The sequence below is a fragment of the Alexandromys fortis genome, unplaced genomic scaffold (genome assembly GCF_014885135.2).
Source record: "Alexandromys fortis isolate MF-2015 unplaced genomic scaffold, M_Fortis_MF-2015_v1.1 scaffold_159, whole genome shotgun sequence".
Classification (NCBI taxonomy): Eukaryota; Metazoa; Chordata; class Mammalia; order Rodentia; family Cricetidae; genus Alexandromys; species Alexandromys fortis.
The window spans coordinates 3,681,714-3,699,591 of NW_026068031.1; the positions used below are offsets into that span (position 1 = coordinate 3,681,714).

General features: G+C 44.4%; 1 protein-coding gene across 2 annotated transcripts in view; it reads right to left on the minus strand.

The window, feature by feature from the left end:
* The window catches only part of Tmed10 (transmembrane p24 trafficking protein 10), a 35,952-nt gene extending 18,725 nt beyond the window's left edge, over positions 1 to 17,227 (minus strand). Inside the window, exons 1-2 of one of the 2 annotated variants that reach the window (XM_050164592.1) lie at positions 16,948 to 17,225; positions 787 to 898 (exon numbers count right to left, since the gene is read on the minus strand). In XM_050164592.1, the coding sequence (XP_050020549.1) occupies positions 787 to 898; positions 16,948 to 17,172 (337 nt within the window). In that variant the 5' untranslated portion in view covers positions 17,173 to 17,225. Of the gene's footprint in view, positions 1 to 786; positions 899 to 16,947 lie in introns of both variants that reach the window. The other variant, XM_050164593.1, reaches the window with a different exon arrangement.
* Positions 17,228 to 17,878: the final 651 nt, after the last annotated feature.

Below are 17,878 nucleotides of genomic sequence, written 5' to 3' on the forward strand. Positions count from 1 at the left end.
ATATATTTGAGACAGGCAGGTTTCTTTGTAGCTTTGGAGCCTGTCCTGGTACTCACTCTGTAGACCAGGCGGGCCTCGAACTCACAGAGATCCGCCTATCTCTGCTTTTCAAGTGCTGGGATTAAAGGCATGCGCCACTACCACCCAGTGATTTTTTTAAAAATATTTTTGAAGATGCTCTTACACTGTAGCCCAGGATAGCCTTAAACTCACAGCAATCCTTTGGCTTGAGTTTCCTGAGTGCTGGGATTGTAGGTGCAAGGTACTATACCTGGTTCTTGTTCTCTGTCTACCAAAGTCTTTCATTTCTGTGTGCCACAGCAGACAGCATTAGCATTTTCCAAGTCCAGTTAAAACCACAAAACCATGGGTCTTTGGCTGATCTGAGTATAAACTATACAATTTCTTATTAAAGTAGATATTCTGTTTCCTTTGAAAGATAGATCTCTCTCGCTCTCTCTGCATTTGCCTGGCAAACAGATAATCTTTTTTTTTCCTTTTCCAGATTTTGGAACAGAAGATTTAGGCTCAAAGCAAAACTAAGTGGAAAATAATTGAGTCCTCTCCAGCTCCAGAGGACCTCACCACTACACAGGCCAGCCTCCTCTATTACCAGCGTCTGCTACAGAGCGATCTGTAGATGATGAACCCACACTGAGGCTACAAGGCTCTGTGTCAGAATAAACAAGAACCAAATGAAGCCGGAAATAAAGTGCTCACTACAGCAAGTAGCTCTGCAGAGCGGGAGAGGAGGCTTAATGCAGGGAAGACATTGTGATCACTTACCTTTGCTCTCAAAACACACTTCAAACATGTCATAATCTTCCGTGGTAAAAGCAAACTTCCCCTTAGTTGCATCCTCTTTGGCATATAGAATATGGCCAGCAGAATCTGTGATCTAAAGAAGAAAGAAAAAAACAGTTACTTGGTAAAGAACTCTGAGGAAGGGTAATTACAGAAACTGGGGAGACAGAGATAATATGAAAAGAGCCAGGAATTGGGAATGTTGCTCACTGAAGACGGCATGCACAAAGGCCCCAGCACCATATAAAAACCAAGTGTGGCAGTGCACACCAGCAATCCCAATACTGTTCAAGTACTGGGAGGAGAGTCAGAAGTTCAAGGTTATCCCTAACTACACAGAGAATGCATATCATCAAGACTTTAAAATTTCAAAAATTACTTCAGATCTGTAATAATAAGATCAATTCAGTAGGAAATACCAAATTTTAGTTTAAAAAAAGAGGGGCATCTCTCTCTCTCTCTCTCTCTCTCTCTCTCTCTCTCTCTCACACACACACACACACACACACACACACACACACACACAAACTAAATAAAAAATGAATCTTAGACATATAGGATAAGCCTAATTTCCTCTTCAAAAAGACATCTTTATCATTCACAAATGACTTGTTTATTCGAGGGTCACAGCAGTCCTCCCCATTTGTAACTGCTCCATGATCGAAGGGTCACCTACAAGAACAGATGAAGGGCATACCTTGGTAAGTGGCCACATGTAAAGCAAGGGGATGATTTAAGGAATGAGATCCCAGGCTAAAGCCAGTAACCACTCGTCACTTAAAAGAGGAAGCTATTTTGCAATGTGAAAGTGGCTTCCTTACATTAAACTTAATATGCTAATGTCATTTGTTAAAATGGAATTCTTTGATAGATGAAAAAAATTGTCTTAAGATAAAGCCTTCCCACATAGCTCTGGAACTCACTATATAAATGAGGCAGGCCTTGAACTCACAGAGATCTGCCAATCTGTGTGCTGAAATTAATTAAAGTCATGTACCACCATGGCCAGTCTAGAAGTGAAATTTTTAAAGTAAAATCAAGTAGCACACATTCAGACCTTTCTGGGTTTTTTTTGTTTTGTTTTTTTTGTTTGTTTGTTTGGTTGGTTGTTTTGTTTTGTTTTTCAAGTCAGGGTTTCTCTGTAGCTTTGGAGCCTGTCCTGGAAACTAGCTCTTGTAGATCAGGCTGGCCTCGAACTCACAGCAATCCACCTGCCTCTGCCTCCTGAGTATGCCACCATTGCCCGGCCCTCTTTGTTGTTTAAGACAGGGTTCATGCAGTCTGGGCTGTCCCTGAATTTGTTATGTAGCAGATAATGACTTGCAACGTCCTTCTGCCTCTTCACCCCAGGGAGCACCGAGATTACAGGCATTTAGCTATTAATATACAGCCTACTCATGCATGTGCACATATAAGCACACATTCCATTTAGTTACGACTGTGTTTAGTATGTTGTAAAAGTTCAATATAAAACCCTGGCTATACAGATCAGGGAGGTCTTGAACTCACAAAGATCCACCTGCTTCTGCCTCCAGAGTACTGGGATTAAAGGTGTGTGCTACCACACCTGGCCTAACACATTCTTTATATTTGTAAAATGGAGAAATTAAAACACCTTAATTATTTAGCCGGGTGTAGTGGCTCACACCTTCAATCCCAGCACTGGAAGAGGCAGGCGGATCTCTCTATGTTCAAGATTAGCCGGGACTGCATAGTGAGTTCTAGGTCAGCCAGGACTGTAGAGAGAGCCTGTCTCAAAAACAAGACAATGGGTGTTTTGCCTACATATATGCCCGTGTACCATGTGCATGCCTGGTGCCTACAGGAGACAGAAGACAGTGTCAGATCCCCTGGAACTGGAGTTACAGATATATGTGAACTGCCAACTTGGTGCTGGGAATTAACCTAGAACCTATGGAAGAGCAACAAGTGTTCTTAATGGCTGAGATGACTCTCCAGCCCCAACCACCTTCTTTCTTAAACAGCTGGTATTTTACCATAAGGAAAAGCATAGCAAATCCAAACCTGAAGTACACAATCAACCTATCTAGCAATCACCACTATTCTCTACTGAAGAACACCAGGTCTTCTCAGGGCCTTTCCCATAGCAGCCCTGACAGTCCCTCCTAGGGGCTGCAGAGACTGCAAACTTCCAGACACTCTGCTCCGACAGGGTGCTGCTGCTGAAGCTCCAAAAAGGCTCTGAGACAACAAGGAATGTATGCAATGACTGAAAATGCCTACTTAAGTATTTACATATCAAATACACAAGACATAATGATATTTTATTTGGATTTACAATACATGAAGGTAGAAGCACCTTTCATTTTGTTCTGTTGTTGTTTTGAGACAGTATCTCCCCATTATGTGGTCTTGGCCATCCTGGAACTCACTATGTAGACCAGGCTGGGGTCAAACTCACAGGCGTGTACTACCATGTACCACAGGCTAAGTAGTAGTACATTTTAAAAGTAGTTAATTCTGAATAATAGGACTTCCTCTTTACACACACACACACACAGAGAATCAGCCTCTCTCTGTGTTTTATTACATCTATTTACTTATTTTGATGAGGGCAGGGGCCATACCACACATGTGGAAATAAGAGTCTCCTTTTACCACGGGGGTTCTGAGAATTGAATTCTAATCAGTCTTTTTTACTGACTCTTCTATTTTCTTAATTTTCTACAAAGGCATATGTTACTTAGCATAAAAATAAAGTTATTGCATTTTGGAAAAAATAATAACTAAAGAAAGTTAACTTGTTAGACAAATTTGAAAGGATGCGTTAATAAAATTTCCAAATTCGCTAATAACACTGGTTAATATTAGTTCAGAGTTTAGGCAATTCACATCACCCATTAACTTGGGAAATATTTAAGATACTGAGATCTGTGGTCCCTGGGTAAGTTAGGGAAAGGTTATTAACTATTTACTTTTTGCTGTTTTGGCTTTGTTTTACATTTCCTTTATGATTAATAATGACAGACAGCTGGGCGGTGGTGGCACATGCCTTTAATCCAGCACTTGGTTGGCACAGGCAGGCGGATCTCTGTGAGTTCAAAGCCAGAGCTAGTTCCAGGACAGGCGCCAAAGCTACAGAGAAACTCTGTCTCAAAAACAAAACAAAAAAAAGATGGTATCTGTTCTTTCTGTGTATCTGTTGGCTTTTGGTATGAAGTGGTAAAATAATCTAATTAACTTGGTTTGTCAAAGCATTAACATTGTAAATACAACTTCTATTTACCAGTTATACCAAAAATGAAGCTGAAAACAAGACACAAAAGCAGACGGAATGCAATGCAAAGAAGCACCGCTACATGCACATAGGAATTTCTGAAACTTAACAGGTGACCATCAACCAAGGAAGCCGAGCGGTAAAGGCAGCCGACAGTCCTCCCAACGGTGCCCAGCACTGCTCATCTGCACTCATGCGCACCTGAGGGACGAGCAGGCCGACACAGGGGTCGTGAGCTCAGCTACGGAACACTGGGCCCTCAAGAGTCATTAATGCCTCTGTTCATGGGATACTTTGCCTGGATAATCAATTAAGGAAAAAAAGCAAGCAAGCAAACTTCTTGATAATCCCGACTATACACATATTATAAGGCAAAAAGGTCTGGAAACTAATCAAATCCCATTACGCAGCAAGTATGCTGCCCCACTTCCTCTCCCCAGAACCAGACACTTTCCTGCTGCCAGCCTCCCAAAAGCACACCGCAAAGTTCAAAAACGCAGATTTAAGAGATGGCAAAGGGGTTTAGAGCACTTGCTGCTTTTGCAGAGGACCTGGGCTTGATTCCCAGCTTCCAAATGTGAGCTCACAAGCATCTATAACTCCAGTTCCAGAGGCTACGGCACTTTTCTGACCTCCTCAGTCACGGGGCACACATGTGATACAGTATACATACATGCAGGCAAAATATTCATACATATAAAATTAAATCTGAAAAAATTAAAAAGGCAGACTGTAGGAACAAAGCGATGTGAAAACCCCACTTTGGTTAATCTCCTATGAACGGCTTCAGACAACACAGAACTTTTCTAGAGTGAATCTGGGCAAAGAGATTCCATTATGGCTTTTGCTATTAGTCTAATTCTAAACGGAACAGAGCTGCTAAGATGTGTTAAGTCGTAAGGGAACCAGTAGAGGACAACGGGAGAAAGGAGCAAGCTTACAGCAGCGAATGATCAGAGATTTCACCTTCTCCACACCCAGGCAAGGAAGGGACCAGGTCACCAGCCTAGACAAACAACTCAATTTAACAGCATTTATTAGAGCTGGCACACATTTGCCCAACCACCTTATTTCTTAGAAAACAGCTTATGATCACTTTTTCTCCTAAAATATTAAAAAGTGTTCTTCAATATTTTTTTTAATTTAATGAAAGGAGCCTTTCCAGATTATAAAAGTCCTTAAATGCAGGTCATAAAACTCTTAGCAAAGCATTGGTGATGATGTTGCATGGAGCAATCTGCAACACAAATCCAGAACTGCTCCTCTAAGGACTCCACAATCCATACCTCCAACTGGGACCTATAAATGCCCCCTCTACACTGCGCTGAGAAATTACAGAATGGAAGAACTACTTGCTCTGTATGCTCCATGACATCTGAAAACCCATAAGACGGTAAATTCATTTGAGGGCAAAGATTCAACTGCATTACTAGAGGGTAGAATGAAGGACCCAATTTTTAAAATTTTTTTTAAGATTTAATTTTATGTATGTATTTTGCCTGTATGTTTGTATGCGTAACACACATGTATCTAGAGGTCAAAAGATAAAGAAGCATTATATACTCTGAAACTGGAGTTACAGATGGTTGTGAGGTACCATGAGGCTGCTGGGAATGAACCCAGGTCCTCTAGAAGACTGCTGAACCATCTCTCCAGCTCCAACCTGTAGAGGTCTCAACTTACAGAAAGCAAGTAGAAACCAGAATTGTTAAACACACAGCCTTTTTTCTTCAAAGGGAGCAAATGGCACCTGTTCACCTAGAAGGCGGGAGTGGATTTTGTCTAATAACCTGGTGATCTTTTGCTATTCTATAACGCCAGCCTTCAACTGAATCCCCCCAAATCCTGAGCAATCCTCAGTCAATGGAACACATCTTTATGCTTATTATAAACCCTTCCCCTATGCCCATGCCCTGAACACTGTTTATCAATCAATAAAGTTCATTCCTCTGGTTAAGGTCATAGGTGCTTGGCTGAAGGGCTGTAGCCCGAAGTTTTGCTGTGATAACTGCCATGTGGAAGCCTTTCCTAAAGTTTTCCTGTGTTTAAATGTGTAAGGAAAATAAACCCTGAGGTCAGACTCTGGAAGCATTTGACCCATCAACAGCTAAGCTGTGCTGACCAGAGTTTCATTTTTACCTCACAAGGATACTTTATTTCCCTAGCAGCTGTAGACGTGCAGGGACCCCCACACCAACCCCAACCCACTGCCTTCCAATAAGCATGAAATTCGCCTTCCAGAAACAATTTGAATAATGCTTAGTGCTCCCTTGGCCATCACAACTCTGTCCTTATCACTTAAGTTAACCCAACCATGTTAGAGTAGTTATCTGGATACTTAGAATCCAACCATGTTAGAGTAGTTATCTGGACACTTAGAATCTAAGCAATTGAGCTTGCAGATTGGACTAACTCATGCAAACTGCTGGGCATTCTAATCCATCTTAATATTTTCCTAAAAGTCAGGGAACTTTCTATCAAGTGCAAATAACTGCAGTCATTTAACAGCAAAGCTATTAGTCTTGCAAAGAAAAAAAAATCACATCCCTTAACCCCAACATCATCATGAAAACCAGCAGGTGCTAAAATGAAAGAATAGGAAACTGGGCCAAACACAGTGATTAATCAGAACCCACAATCTATGGGCTGAAATGATGAATTAATTTATTTATTGGTTTTCCAGCTTTGCCTTGTAGCACTGGGAAGCCTGGAATTTGTGGTAACTCTCCTGCCTCAGTTCCCTGAGTGCTAGGAATGCAGCCTAAGCAAATGATGTTGCCTTTTGTTTTGTTTGTTGTTGCTTTGGTTTTCAGCCCTGGCTGTTCTGGAACTCCCTCCATAGACCAGATTGGCCTTGAATTTAGAAATCTGCCTACCTCTGCCTCCCTAATGACAGGATTAAAGTTGTACACTACTAACCCAGGCACAAATGATATTTTTAACTTTCCTTTAATTACAAAATTTTTATTCCAGCTGGGATGGAACTCAACTATGGGATTGTCCTCCTGAAACCTGCCTCCCCAGTGATGGGATTATAGCCATAAGTCACCATGCACTACCATGCCAGGCTAAACAACAACAAAATACTCATAATAATTTACCGTAGACTTCTCTGATTAAACAAAGGTAATATTAAGTTCTAAAATTTGTCCATAAATGACATCATGGAATAGGAAGTAATAAAATTTTGTTTCTAGGTAACAGTTTCTAATGAAAAGCAAACCAAAATTCACAACTTGAAAAGAGGGGAAAAGGTGTTAATTGTATAAGCAGAAGAGTTGATTTCAAGACTATGTGAATACTCACACCGAAACTAAGTGAGAAAATGGGTCACTGGGGAAATAAATTCATCTAGAATCCTCTCTTCTTGGATTAGTCTAAGCAGTGGCTAGGAGCAGGTTCTTGAGCTGGTCCTGGGGCCTGCTGCTGACCAGTTCCATCACGGAACATTCACGATAACAAACACCCTGCCTGAACGTAGAGGAGCTGTAGGTCGCTCAGGTTGATAAAGCACACAGGAATAAAACAGAACAGTGCGCACCTGGAGAAAGGAACAAGCAAGCGTCTCAAGAGTCTGGTGTCTGTATGGTGCATCTGACCTCAAGTCTGCTTGAAATCGAGAGTAAAAGACTGGAAGCAAACAAGCTGAGTTGTATATGATTTGTTCAGTGATGAAAGCCCACCAACTTAGCTCAGGGACGATTTTCTTGGAACTGAAGACGGACAATTTATCAGGAAGGTCCCTGCCATTTTCAACCACAGCCTCTAAAGACACAAACAGTGCGAGTTCAGCTCTTTGTGACTGACCCTCTCTCTGCACTGATGGCCTGATCTCATATAGGACCCAGAGGACCCTGACTGCTCCCAAGCACTTGGCCCCCTTCCCATGACTCTTTTCTCCAGCCCAGCTCCTGCTGCTCACCCAACACCAGCTCTGCTCCAAAACTGCAAGGGTGAGACTATTCAGCAACCTGTTGCTACAACTGTTGGAGGAGGGCATCAGACACAAACAAAAAAAAACTTATTAACAATGCTATCTACTTTAACAACAGACGATCCAATAAACAAAAACAGGGCTCCCTGGAGAAATGGGGACCCAGGATTCTAGGACCAATTAGAAAATACACACAATCATAGTATCTTATAGTGCCAGCCCTCAAAAACAAACCCCAAGGATGGGAGTACGTGGAAAAGACAAACCGCTCTGAACAGCCAAGCTGGAAACAACTGGGTCACCGAAAACAGTGGAAATGGACTGTAGTTTGAAGTATACAATAGCCATGAATCCATACAGTAACACACAATTAAGCAAACAACTGAGGGAGAAGACACAAGTCTCTTTCAGAAGACTGACACCACACCCTTAAGGAAGTCAATCCAACTCCCCGCTCCTAAAGTGTGGGCTGGCTGCACTAAATGACTTCATCCCAAAGAACACAGCATAAAGAATAGCTACTGTGCAGAAGCCTGACAAACACTAACTCGGCCAGATGATCTGTGACAATCGTGTTGATAAGTAATAAGAATGACATTTGACCTCTGTAGTCCCCGCCCCCCACCCACACATACACCCAGCTGTATCATGAGAAAGTCATCAGACAGAAGAGCCATCCTAAGGGCTGGAAAAGGGGGCCCAGCAGTTAAGAGGACCTAGGTTTGATTCTTTGCACCCACATAGTGGCTAACAACCATCTCTAACTCCAGTTCCAGGGATCCAACACCTTCTTCTGGTCTTGATAGGCAACAGGCTCGCACATGGTGCACAGACATACATACAAGCAACGCTTATATACATAAAAGAATCTTACATTCCTTTTTAATTGTTCCCCTCCTTTTGGGTTTTGTTTATTCCAAGGCAGGGTTTCTCTGTGTAACAATTCTAGCTGTCCTGGAACTCACTTTGTGCACCATGCTGGCCTTGAACGCATAGAGAGCCACCAGCCTCTGCCTCCCAAGTGCTCTTAAATTTTTTAAAAATAAATCTGGTAGAAACGTAAGCTATAACTCCCTTCAGGTTGGCCCCTATCTATGCTCTTGTCTCCGTAGGTTACAGTCAGTCTGATAGAACACTGAGTAAATGATTTTTTTTTGTTTTTTTTTTTTTTGTTTGTTTGTTTGTTTTTCGAGACAGGGTTTCTCTGTAGTTTTGGAGCCTGTCCTGGAACTAGCTCTTGTAGACCAGGTTGGTCTCGAACTCACAGAGATCCGCCTGCCTCTGCCTCCCTACTGCTGGGATTAAAGGCGTGTGCCACCACCGCCCGGCTGAGTAAATGATTTTAAGGACAACTACCAACCCTGTAGGTCCTGCCTAGAAGCCCAGTATAAAATAAAATACTCTCGACAAAGACCCCTCCTTTCTTTCTCTGAGAGACAATACAGGGTGTTAGTTAAGATGGAAGGTTCTGGGCTGGGAGATGGCTCACCCGTTAGAGCACCTGTTGCTCTTGCAGAGCGACCAGTCCAGTCCCAACACCCACATGACGGCAGACAGCATCAGTGACTCCAGTCTCAGGGGAGCCAGAAGAAGGCTTCCTTTGAACCAGACATGAATGTGGCACACAGACATACATGCAAGCAAAACACCCACACATGTAAAATAAAATAATTAAAAAAAGAAAAAAAAAGCGTCGGGTGGTGGTGGTGCATGCCTTTAATCCCAGCACTCAGGAGGCAGAGACAAGTGGATCTATCTCTGTGAGTTTGAAGCCAGCCTGGTCTACAAGAACTAGTTCTAGGACAGGCTCCAAAACTAGAGAAACCCTGTCTCAAAAAAACAAAACAAAAAAAAAATTAAAAATAAATAAATAAATAAAAGCTGGGAGGGTCTGAGCTGGGCATGATAGTGCACACAACAATCTCAGCACCTGGGCAGAGGCAGAGGCAGAGGTCAGAAAGGAGGCCACAGGGTTCAAGGCCAGCTGAGACCCAATACAAGGCCCGGTCTCAAATCAACAAACAAAAACAGAGAAGAAAAGAACCAGAAGTTTCTAGAGTCTGACTCTTGGCCACATCACTTACTGGCTGTAAAGCCTCTGACAAGGTGTGCTTTACTCACGAAGGAAGGACACGGTTGAGCACCCTTCATAAGATCACTGCAGAGGGCCGAGGCCTGGAACCGTGCCTATCATGCAAGCACTCAGTGGAGTATTACTGTCTGAAGGGCTCGCAGTACTTCTCACAACTGTCTGACAGTCCTAGCTCAGAACTCCCTAAGTCCTCAGGTTATCCTCATTCTTCCCGCCAAACCGCTCACCAAAGGCAGAGCAGTATGCTGTGTTAACGAAACCCAGAACAACTGGGCCCAGACGGTCACTGCATGGAAACAGAGAACAAGAGGCTCTATCGTCAAGGAAATAGTGGGACATTTGAAACTGGACAGTCCAAAGGCCTGGCAAAGCAGGTACTCCATCCTTTCAGATGACCGAAAGGGAGAATAAATGTACTGGTTAGTGTTTTGCCACGGTGACACAAGCTACAATCATTTAAGAGGGAACCTCAGCCGGGCAGTGGTGGCGCACATCTTTAATCCCAGCACTTGAGAGGTAGAGGCAGGCGGATCTCTGTTGAGTTTGGGGCCAGCTTGGTCTACAAGAGCTAGTTCCAAGACAGGTTTCAAAGCTATAGAGAAACCCAGTCTCGAAAAACAAAAAAGGAACCTCAATTGAGAAAACGCACCCACCAGATTGGCTGTGGGCAAGCCTATGGGGCATTTTCTTATAATGGTTGATTGATGTGGCAGAGCCCAACTCACTGGGGGCAGTGCCACTTATGGGCAGGTGGTCCTGAATAATATAAGAAAACAAATTGAGCCAGGTGGTGGTGGTGCGTGCCTTTAATTCCAGCACTTGGGAGGCAGAGGCAGGTGGATCTCTAAATTCAAGGCCAGCCTAGTCTATAAGAACTAGTTCCAGGACAGGCTTCAAAGCTACAGAAAGCCCTGTCTTGAAAAACAAAAACAACAACTATCCCCCAGAAAAAGAAAGGAAGGAAGTAAGAAGGAAAGAAAAAGAAAACAAATTGAGCAAGCCTCAAGTAGTATGCCAGTAAGCCCCATTCCACCATGGCCTGTTTCGGTTTCTGCCTCCAGGTTCCTGCCCTGACTTCCTGGACAGCACACTATATATCAAGTTGCTTTTGGTCATGGTGTTTTATCACAGCAATAGAAACCCAACCAACACAGTGAGGAAAGCAGGGTTAACTCTGGCACTTCCGGAATGTGGTTTATAATCTGATAAGGAGTAAACTACAAGAATAATTCAACAGGAAGCCAGGTCTGCTGCTCATGCCTGTAATCCCAGCACTTGTAAGGCAGAGGTAGGGGCTCAACTTTGAGACCAAACTCTTCGTGAGTACCAGGGCTTCCAGGTAAGATCCTATTCCAAAAAAACCCACGAGGAGTTCTTGTCAGGGAAAAGAAGGACACACATTTCAAAAGGCTGCGGCTAGCAAGATGGTTCAGCCAATAAGGGTGCTTGATCCCAGCCTGGTGCCAGGAACCCACACCAACCAACTCCTGCAGGTTGCCCTCTGACTTCCACATGCTCGCATGGGATTCTCACACATGTACACACACACACACACACACACACACACACACACACACACACACGCAGTGCAGAGCCAAGGGTAGTAATTCATACCTATAATTCCAACATCTGGGAAACAGAGGACGAACAGAAGAGTTATCCTCAGCTACATAGCAAGCTTGAGCCTAGCCTAGGCTATATGAGACCATGTCTTAAGATGGGGGAAAAAAAGAGACTAACTCAGGGCAGGGGTTAGGTATGTGAGTATTCTAGAAGCTCTGAGTTCAACTTCCTGCACAAAGAAATATGCAAACCACAAGTGTATTTCGAAAATGAAGATCATGAACAGAATTTACTGATTTTTCTTTCTTCTTTTTTTTTTTGGTAAGATTTATTTTTAATTACATCTGTCTATGTGGAAGCGCAGGTGGCCCTGGAGCTGGAGTCATAGGTGGCTGTAAACAACCCAGTGGGATGCTAGAAACCAAACTCAAGTCCTCTGCAAGAACAGTACCTGTTAATTCATACCCCTACCTACCCTGAATTCCCAGTCATGAGCAAATACAGTCTATCGCCTGTGTTTCTGGAAGTCAGAAGAACACAGAGATCCTACTGAGAACAAAGTCAAACCGAAACAGCAAGCAGCACTCAGCTCTAAATCCTTCAGGTGTCCCACCCAACTCAGTGATGACACAGCACCACCGCCCATGGGGTTTAAGCTAAAATACGATCAGGGAAGGGGCTTTCTGTATAACTGAGACTCAGAAATGGAAAACTTCAAGCACTGGTGGGATAACAGGCAGATGCTGCTCTCTTCCTGCTTCTGTCAGCATTTGCTACATTAACTTAACACAGGCAACAGTCAAGCTTGACTGCCGGGGGTGGACACAGGGAAGAAGAGGAAAAAGAGGAAGGGAGGCAGGGAGAATGAAAGGCCAGTCGCTGTCCCAACACCACCACTGCGGGGGTGAAGCCAGATCAAATGTTTTTTTTCATACTGTTCCAGAGTTATTTACGGTAAAAACCTCCAGCATGACCCTTTTAAGCACAAACAAAGCCTTGTTCTCTTTTAACAAGTAGTCTCTTGATTTCCCACACATTATGTTGAACAATGAAGTTGGGGCGCAGGATACAGCAGATGACATCAGCCTCCCTCAAGTCTGAGGCTTGTTTGCAGGCCAAATTCTGGTCTGTGGCCAGCCGGATGCTTTCACAGAGGGCCCTACTGTCTGTGCTGCTGGGCAGATAGGAATATGGAGGCAGAGGCTTAACAGCAAACACCAGCCATCAACTGGCAAACCAAGGTCACTGCACCCCTCAAGGTCAACTTTATAATCTGTTCCTCTTCCTAAAAACTAGATTGTCTTCAGAGGTTATCACTGACTTCAAAATCTAAGCAGTCCCCCTTTCTAGAACAGTCTTAACTGGTCACTGAGTAAGAAACACCATCCTTTAACTTTTATGAAGAAGGAAATGGGTCAGGGCTTAAAGAAAGAGCTAGAAGATTTGTATATAATACAAGAAGAAACTCAACTGTAATGCAATCAAACGTTAATGTACCAACTGGCCTTCTGTAGCAAACCATCTAGTTACTGGTCTGGTTTTAATCCACTGATACCAGTATCATTAAGTATCAATTTAACAGGGCCATATTTTCACTAAAAGAAAAAGGTGAGCCCAAGCAAGGATTCACACGATAGTTACTGATAGAAGAAAAGCTTCTTTTGAGAAATAAGCAACAGGTTTCTGATTGTTTTCCTCTACAATACAGAAATGTTCTCAGTACAGACACCAGAAATATTTTCCTCTACAATACAGAAATGTTCTCAGTACAGACACCAGAAATATAATCATTCTCTTAAAAACCATGGCAACTGTATTACATAGAACATCTCTTCACACTGTCCAGCATGGTGCTCACATCTATGGTCCCTTCACTCAGGACCATGGCTCCTACAACAGGCTTTATTAGGACCTCAAGTTAATAGAGTAACATCTATACTAACTACGGATGATGAGGGGGCACTTCCAACTTCACATCTGGGTAACGAAGTCTTTCTAATCTATGATGAAGGATGGCTTAGCTTCATTTTATGCAATGAGTGGGAAAGAGTGATAAGGTAGACAACTGGAAATCTGCAACACAAAGTGTGTCTGAAACAGCTTGTTTTGCATTTGTGGTTGTTTGGTTTTGGTTTTTCGAGACAGGGTTTCTCTGTAGCTTTGGAGCCTGTCTTTAGAACTTGCTCTGTAGACCGAGCTGGCCTCAAACTCACAAAGATCCACCTGTCTCTGCCTCCCAAGTCCTCATGGTGGGTGGAGACAATCAACCATCCCTACACCACACCAGCTATCAAGTACCCACATCAAAAAGATAAAATGGAATCTGATTCCATATTTATACCTTACTCCTTTGTAAGAAATAATGGCGGAGCTGTCGGAGTGGGTGCTGGGAACCTAAAACTGAGGTCCTCTACAAGAATAGTACTTGTTCTTAAATGCTAAGCCACCTCTCTGGCCCCAACAAATTAACTTTAAATAGGTCTTTTTCAAACAAGTGGGAAATTTTTAAACTGTTGTTGTAATTTATTATGTGTGTGCACATTTTGCATATGTGCACAGGTGGAAGTTAGAGGACAGCTTTTGGGAGTTGACTGTCCCCACCTACCACGTGCATCCCAGGGGTTGAACTTAGGCATAGTGACAAGAGCCTTTACTTATGGAAATCTTAGTATATGATGGGTATTACATGACATTAAGGAATCATTATGGGATTTTAATGTGTTTGGTTTTGAGAAGGGGGTCTAAATCTATTAAATCGTACAGGTCTCGACCTCAAGGGCTCAAGGGGTCATCTCACTGCGGCCTTGTCTTCACTATGTTGTTCAGCCTGGTTCCAAATTCCTGGGGCTCAACTAATCCTCCTGCCTCAGCCCCCTGACTAGCTAGGACTACAGACACGTGCAACTGTACCTAGCTCATTGTTAATTTTGGAAGGGTGTCACATGGCCATAAAGCATGGTAGTCATGTTCCTATCTTTTTTTAAAGATTCAAGCTGATGCCGACTGGACTGAAATATCTAGCGTTTCCTGGGCTCAGAATGATTTAACATAAAATACTAAAGGGAAAGAGTGAAGATTAAGCCAGCATGGATCCTGAGCAGTGGCAGAATCTGGGTAGCAGAAGTAACGGTTATAGTCTCTCTAATAGTGAGGACAAAACACTGCCAACAGACATGCGACTGGCGATAAAACTCAGGAATTTGGCATCAAAATTTGTATGTTTTTTAAAATTTCATTTTTAAAACCAGATAAGACAAGGGGCTCACATGTTTGCAAGGCAACTCATTCTGGCCTGGGTACTGCTGGGCATACTGGCACACAGCTATAACTCCTGCACTTGCAAGGCTGAGACAGGAGGAGAGAGGGTTCTAGGCCAACCTGGGCTTCCAGTGAAGACTAACATCAAAAAAAAGGAGGGGAGTACTAGTCACTCCAAATTCCCCTTCTCCACCACTGCCAGCTATGTTCCTTTATTCATCGCTGCTTCTCAGTTTTCTTCTTTCTTGATACCTGGCTCAATTCGTTCCTGTGTGTTAGCTACTTGCCAGTTGAGTTTAGGGTTCCAGTAGTCCAGTTAAGCTGGCTCGTAGTAAGGACACAGCAGACAAAGTGAGAGTAACTAAGTGTTGGTGAAATCCTCGTGAGCAGAGGCACAAACTCCTGCCGGTGAGGTCCCTTCAGCAGCCTCTGGTCCAGCCTCAGATGCTCCTTACTCTAGGGTTACAGCACAGCTCCTCCTTCCACTCAGTGCTACCAGAAGCGAAGCACCACGCTGAACACTCCAGAAAACACAAACAGGGGAACAAGGCCTGCTTAGGAAACTACTGGCCTAAGAAGGGAGACTAGGGTAAACAGAAGTAGTGACAATGAGCTCTGGTCAGCGAGGCCCTAGTTAGAACACGCATGGAAGCTTCAAGGGTGTTCTCATGAGGAGCGTGTTGGTAAACGTCAATTATCAGACAGGCAGCAGCAAGCCACTGAGTACTTTCCAAACACAGGACTCCAGGGGCGACAGCTACGCAGCAGAGCAAGGCCTCTTTGGCTGCTCAAATTCTTTGATTCGGGGCATTACTTCTATTGAGAAGAGCCTGAAGCCCAAACATTGTATCCACGTCTTGAAAATGTATGTGCCATCACCACTTAGACAGTTTAGTATTTAAGGAGGATTATATACCATGGGTCACAAAACAATAGCCCTGAAGAGGTTTTCTCAAAGTATGTTACAGTACCACCACTGTGGTCTGACACCGTAAACACTACATCTGAAGCTTGTTAACAGTAAACTGTTTCAGGCTGGAGAGACGGTTCAGAGGTTTAGGTCACTTGGTGCCCTTTCAGAAGACCCAGGCTGAGTTCCCAGCACCTACATGGTGGTTTACAACCATCTATAGCTCCAGTTCTAGGAAATCTGATGCCCCTCCACAGACCCTAGGCACCCACACGCTACACATACACACACAGTTAAAAAGAAGCAAGAAAATTGCCAGTGTTAAATGTGAATGAATACAATTACCCAGAACACAAGATGTTGACTATTAACATCTCAAAAATCTGGCCAAGCAAAACCCCCCTGAAAACGGGGACCAAAAGGCATTATGTAATGAAGCTGTCACCATTCAATGGTCCAGCCGAACCTGGTGTAGCTAAGTGAAGACACTAGAGACTACGACCATCTTGTGACCAATAATGAACTCTGATAAATCCCAGAAATCACAAATTAAGAGCAAAAGGAAGATTGTGGCACTTTTTCGTCAATTCACTGAGTGGGCCAATTCCATCGGGAACACTTGTTCATTCTCCCTGAGCCTCAGTTTCCTTATTTATGGAGTGTTTGAACTAACCGTACCTTTAAAAGGCACAGGAAGTGACACGGCAGATGCTTAAATATATAACACTTTTTATTAGTCACAGTCAATCTTATTGTCTCCATTATCCTGTAGGTGTTGTGGTGTCTTATGATGTCAATCCCACTGATCCTCTAGGATTACTCGGGGAAATCACGTTATTGCTCAAGATTCCTGAGCCCTCCCAGGGGCAGGACCTTGACGACAGCCGAAATTGTCCTAGCTCTCTAGGCTCTCACGCCGCCAACGCCTCCCAAGCCCTTCCACGGGCCCGGGATTTGGGCGCGCAGCCCCGCCCCGCGAACCCCAACGCGCGGGGTGAAGGGGCGGTCCGCACCGCACGTCCAGAGCGCTGGGGTTGGGGGTGGGGGAGCAGGCCAACCCCCGGCCTCCGCCCGCCGGCCACTCTCCCCACCACCTCGGCCTCCCCCGCACGACGCCGGCCGTCTGGCCGCCCGCCCCCGCGCCGCACCTTGAGATGGGTGCGCAGGCCGCCTGCGCCCCCCGACTGGTCGGTGATCTCGTAGGCGCCCGTCACGAGCAGGTCCTTGTGGATCTCCTCGCGGAGACACTTGCGAGAGTTCACGGGCAGATGGAAGGAGATGGCGAGCACCGAGCTGGGGCCGAGCAGGAACAGAAGGAGCAACGCACAGGGGCGAGGGCCAGGCCAGGAGAGTGGGCCACACAAACCAGACATGGTGCCGGAGCCTCGTTCACCACCCGGGGCCTCTAGCGCGCCGGAACCGGGGGGACCCACGTGACTCGCCTCTGACCCAGCGAGGCCGTCGGCGCCATTTTGGAGATTGGCTAGTAGAGATTAGAATGTGTAACAAATAATTTTTAAAATCGGGAAAAATCCGGTAGTATGTCATAACCACGGGCGTCAGGAGCTAGAGAAAAGTTCTCAGAGATTTTTTTTTTTCGTACAGGGTTTATTTGTTGAAGCGAAAGACCGCTGGGTGAGCCATAGTAAGTACGGGCAGCCCTGGAAGTAATTCTAGTTTAACCTCCCGGAAGTGGTTCAGACGCGTTTTAAAGTCGGTGACACCATAGCAACCAGGCCCCAATAAGGAACAGCCACAAAGCCTTTCTCTGGGCCCGCCCACCGGCTGCTTAGGCTGGGGCTAAGGTCCCAAAAGCCAACTCTGGTAGCAGTTGGGACAGTGGAGCACTGAAGAGGAAAAATACAAAGCGAAGTTTTTATTTGGCTTTTAGTGCCTGTGGGTCTCTAACTCGGAGAAGACTGTGTAGAGGTCAACAGGTGCATGCGAATTGACAGGTATCCCATTAACGCCTCTGAACCTAGTATTCGGCCTGGTGTAACTTCAGTGTTCACAGTGTATTTCTTATTTATTTAAGAAACAACAGTAGTCTTCTGTGCTAAGCTATACTCTAACCAAATA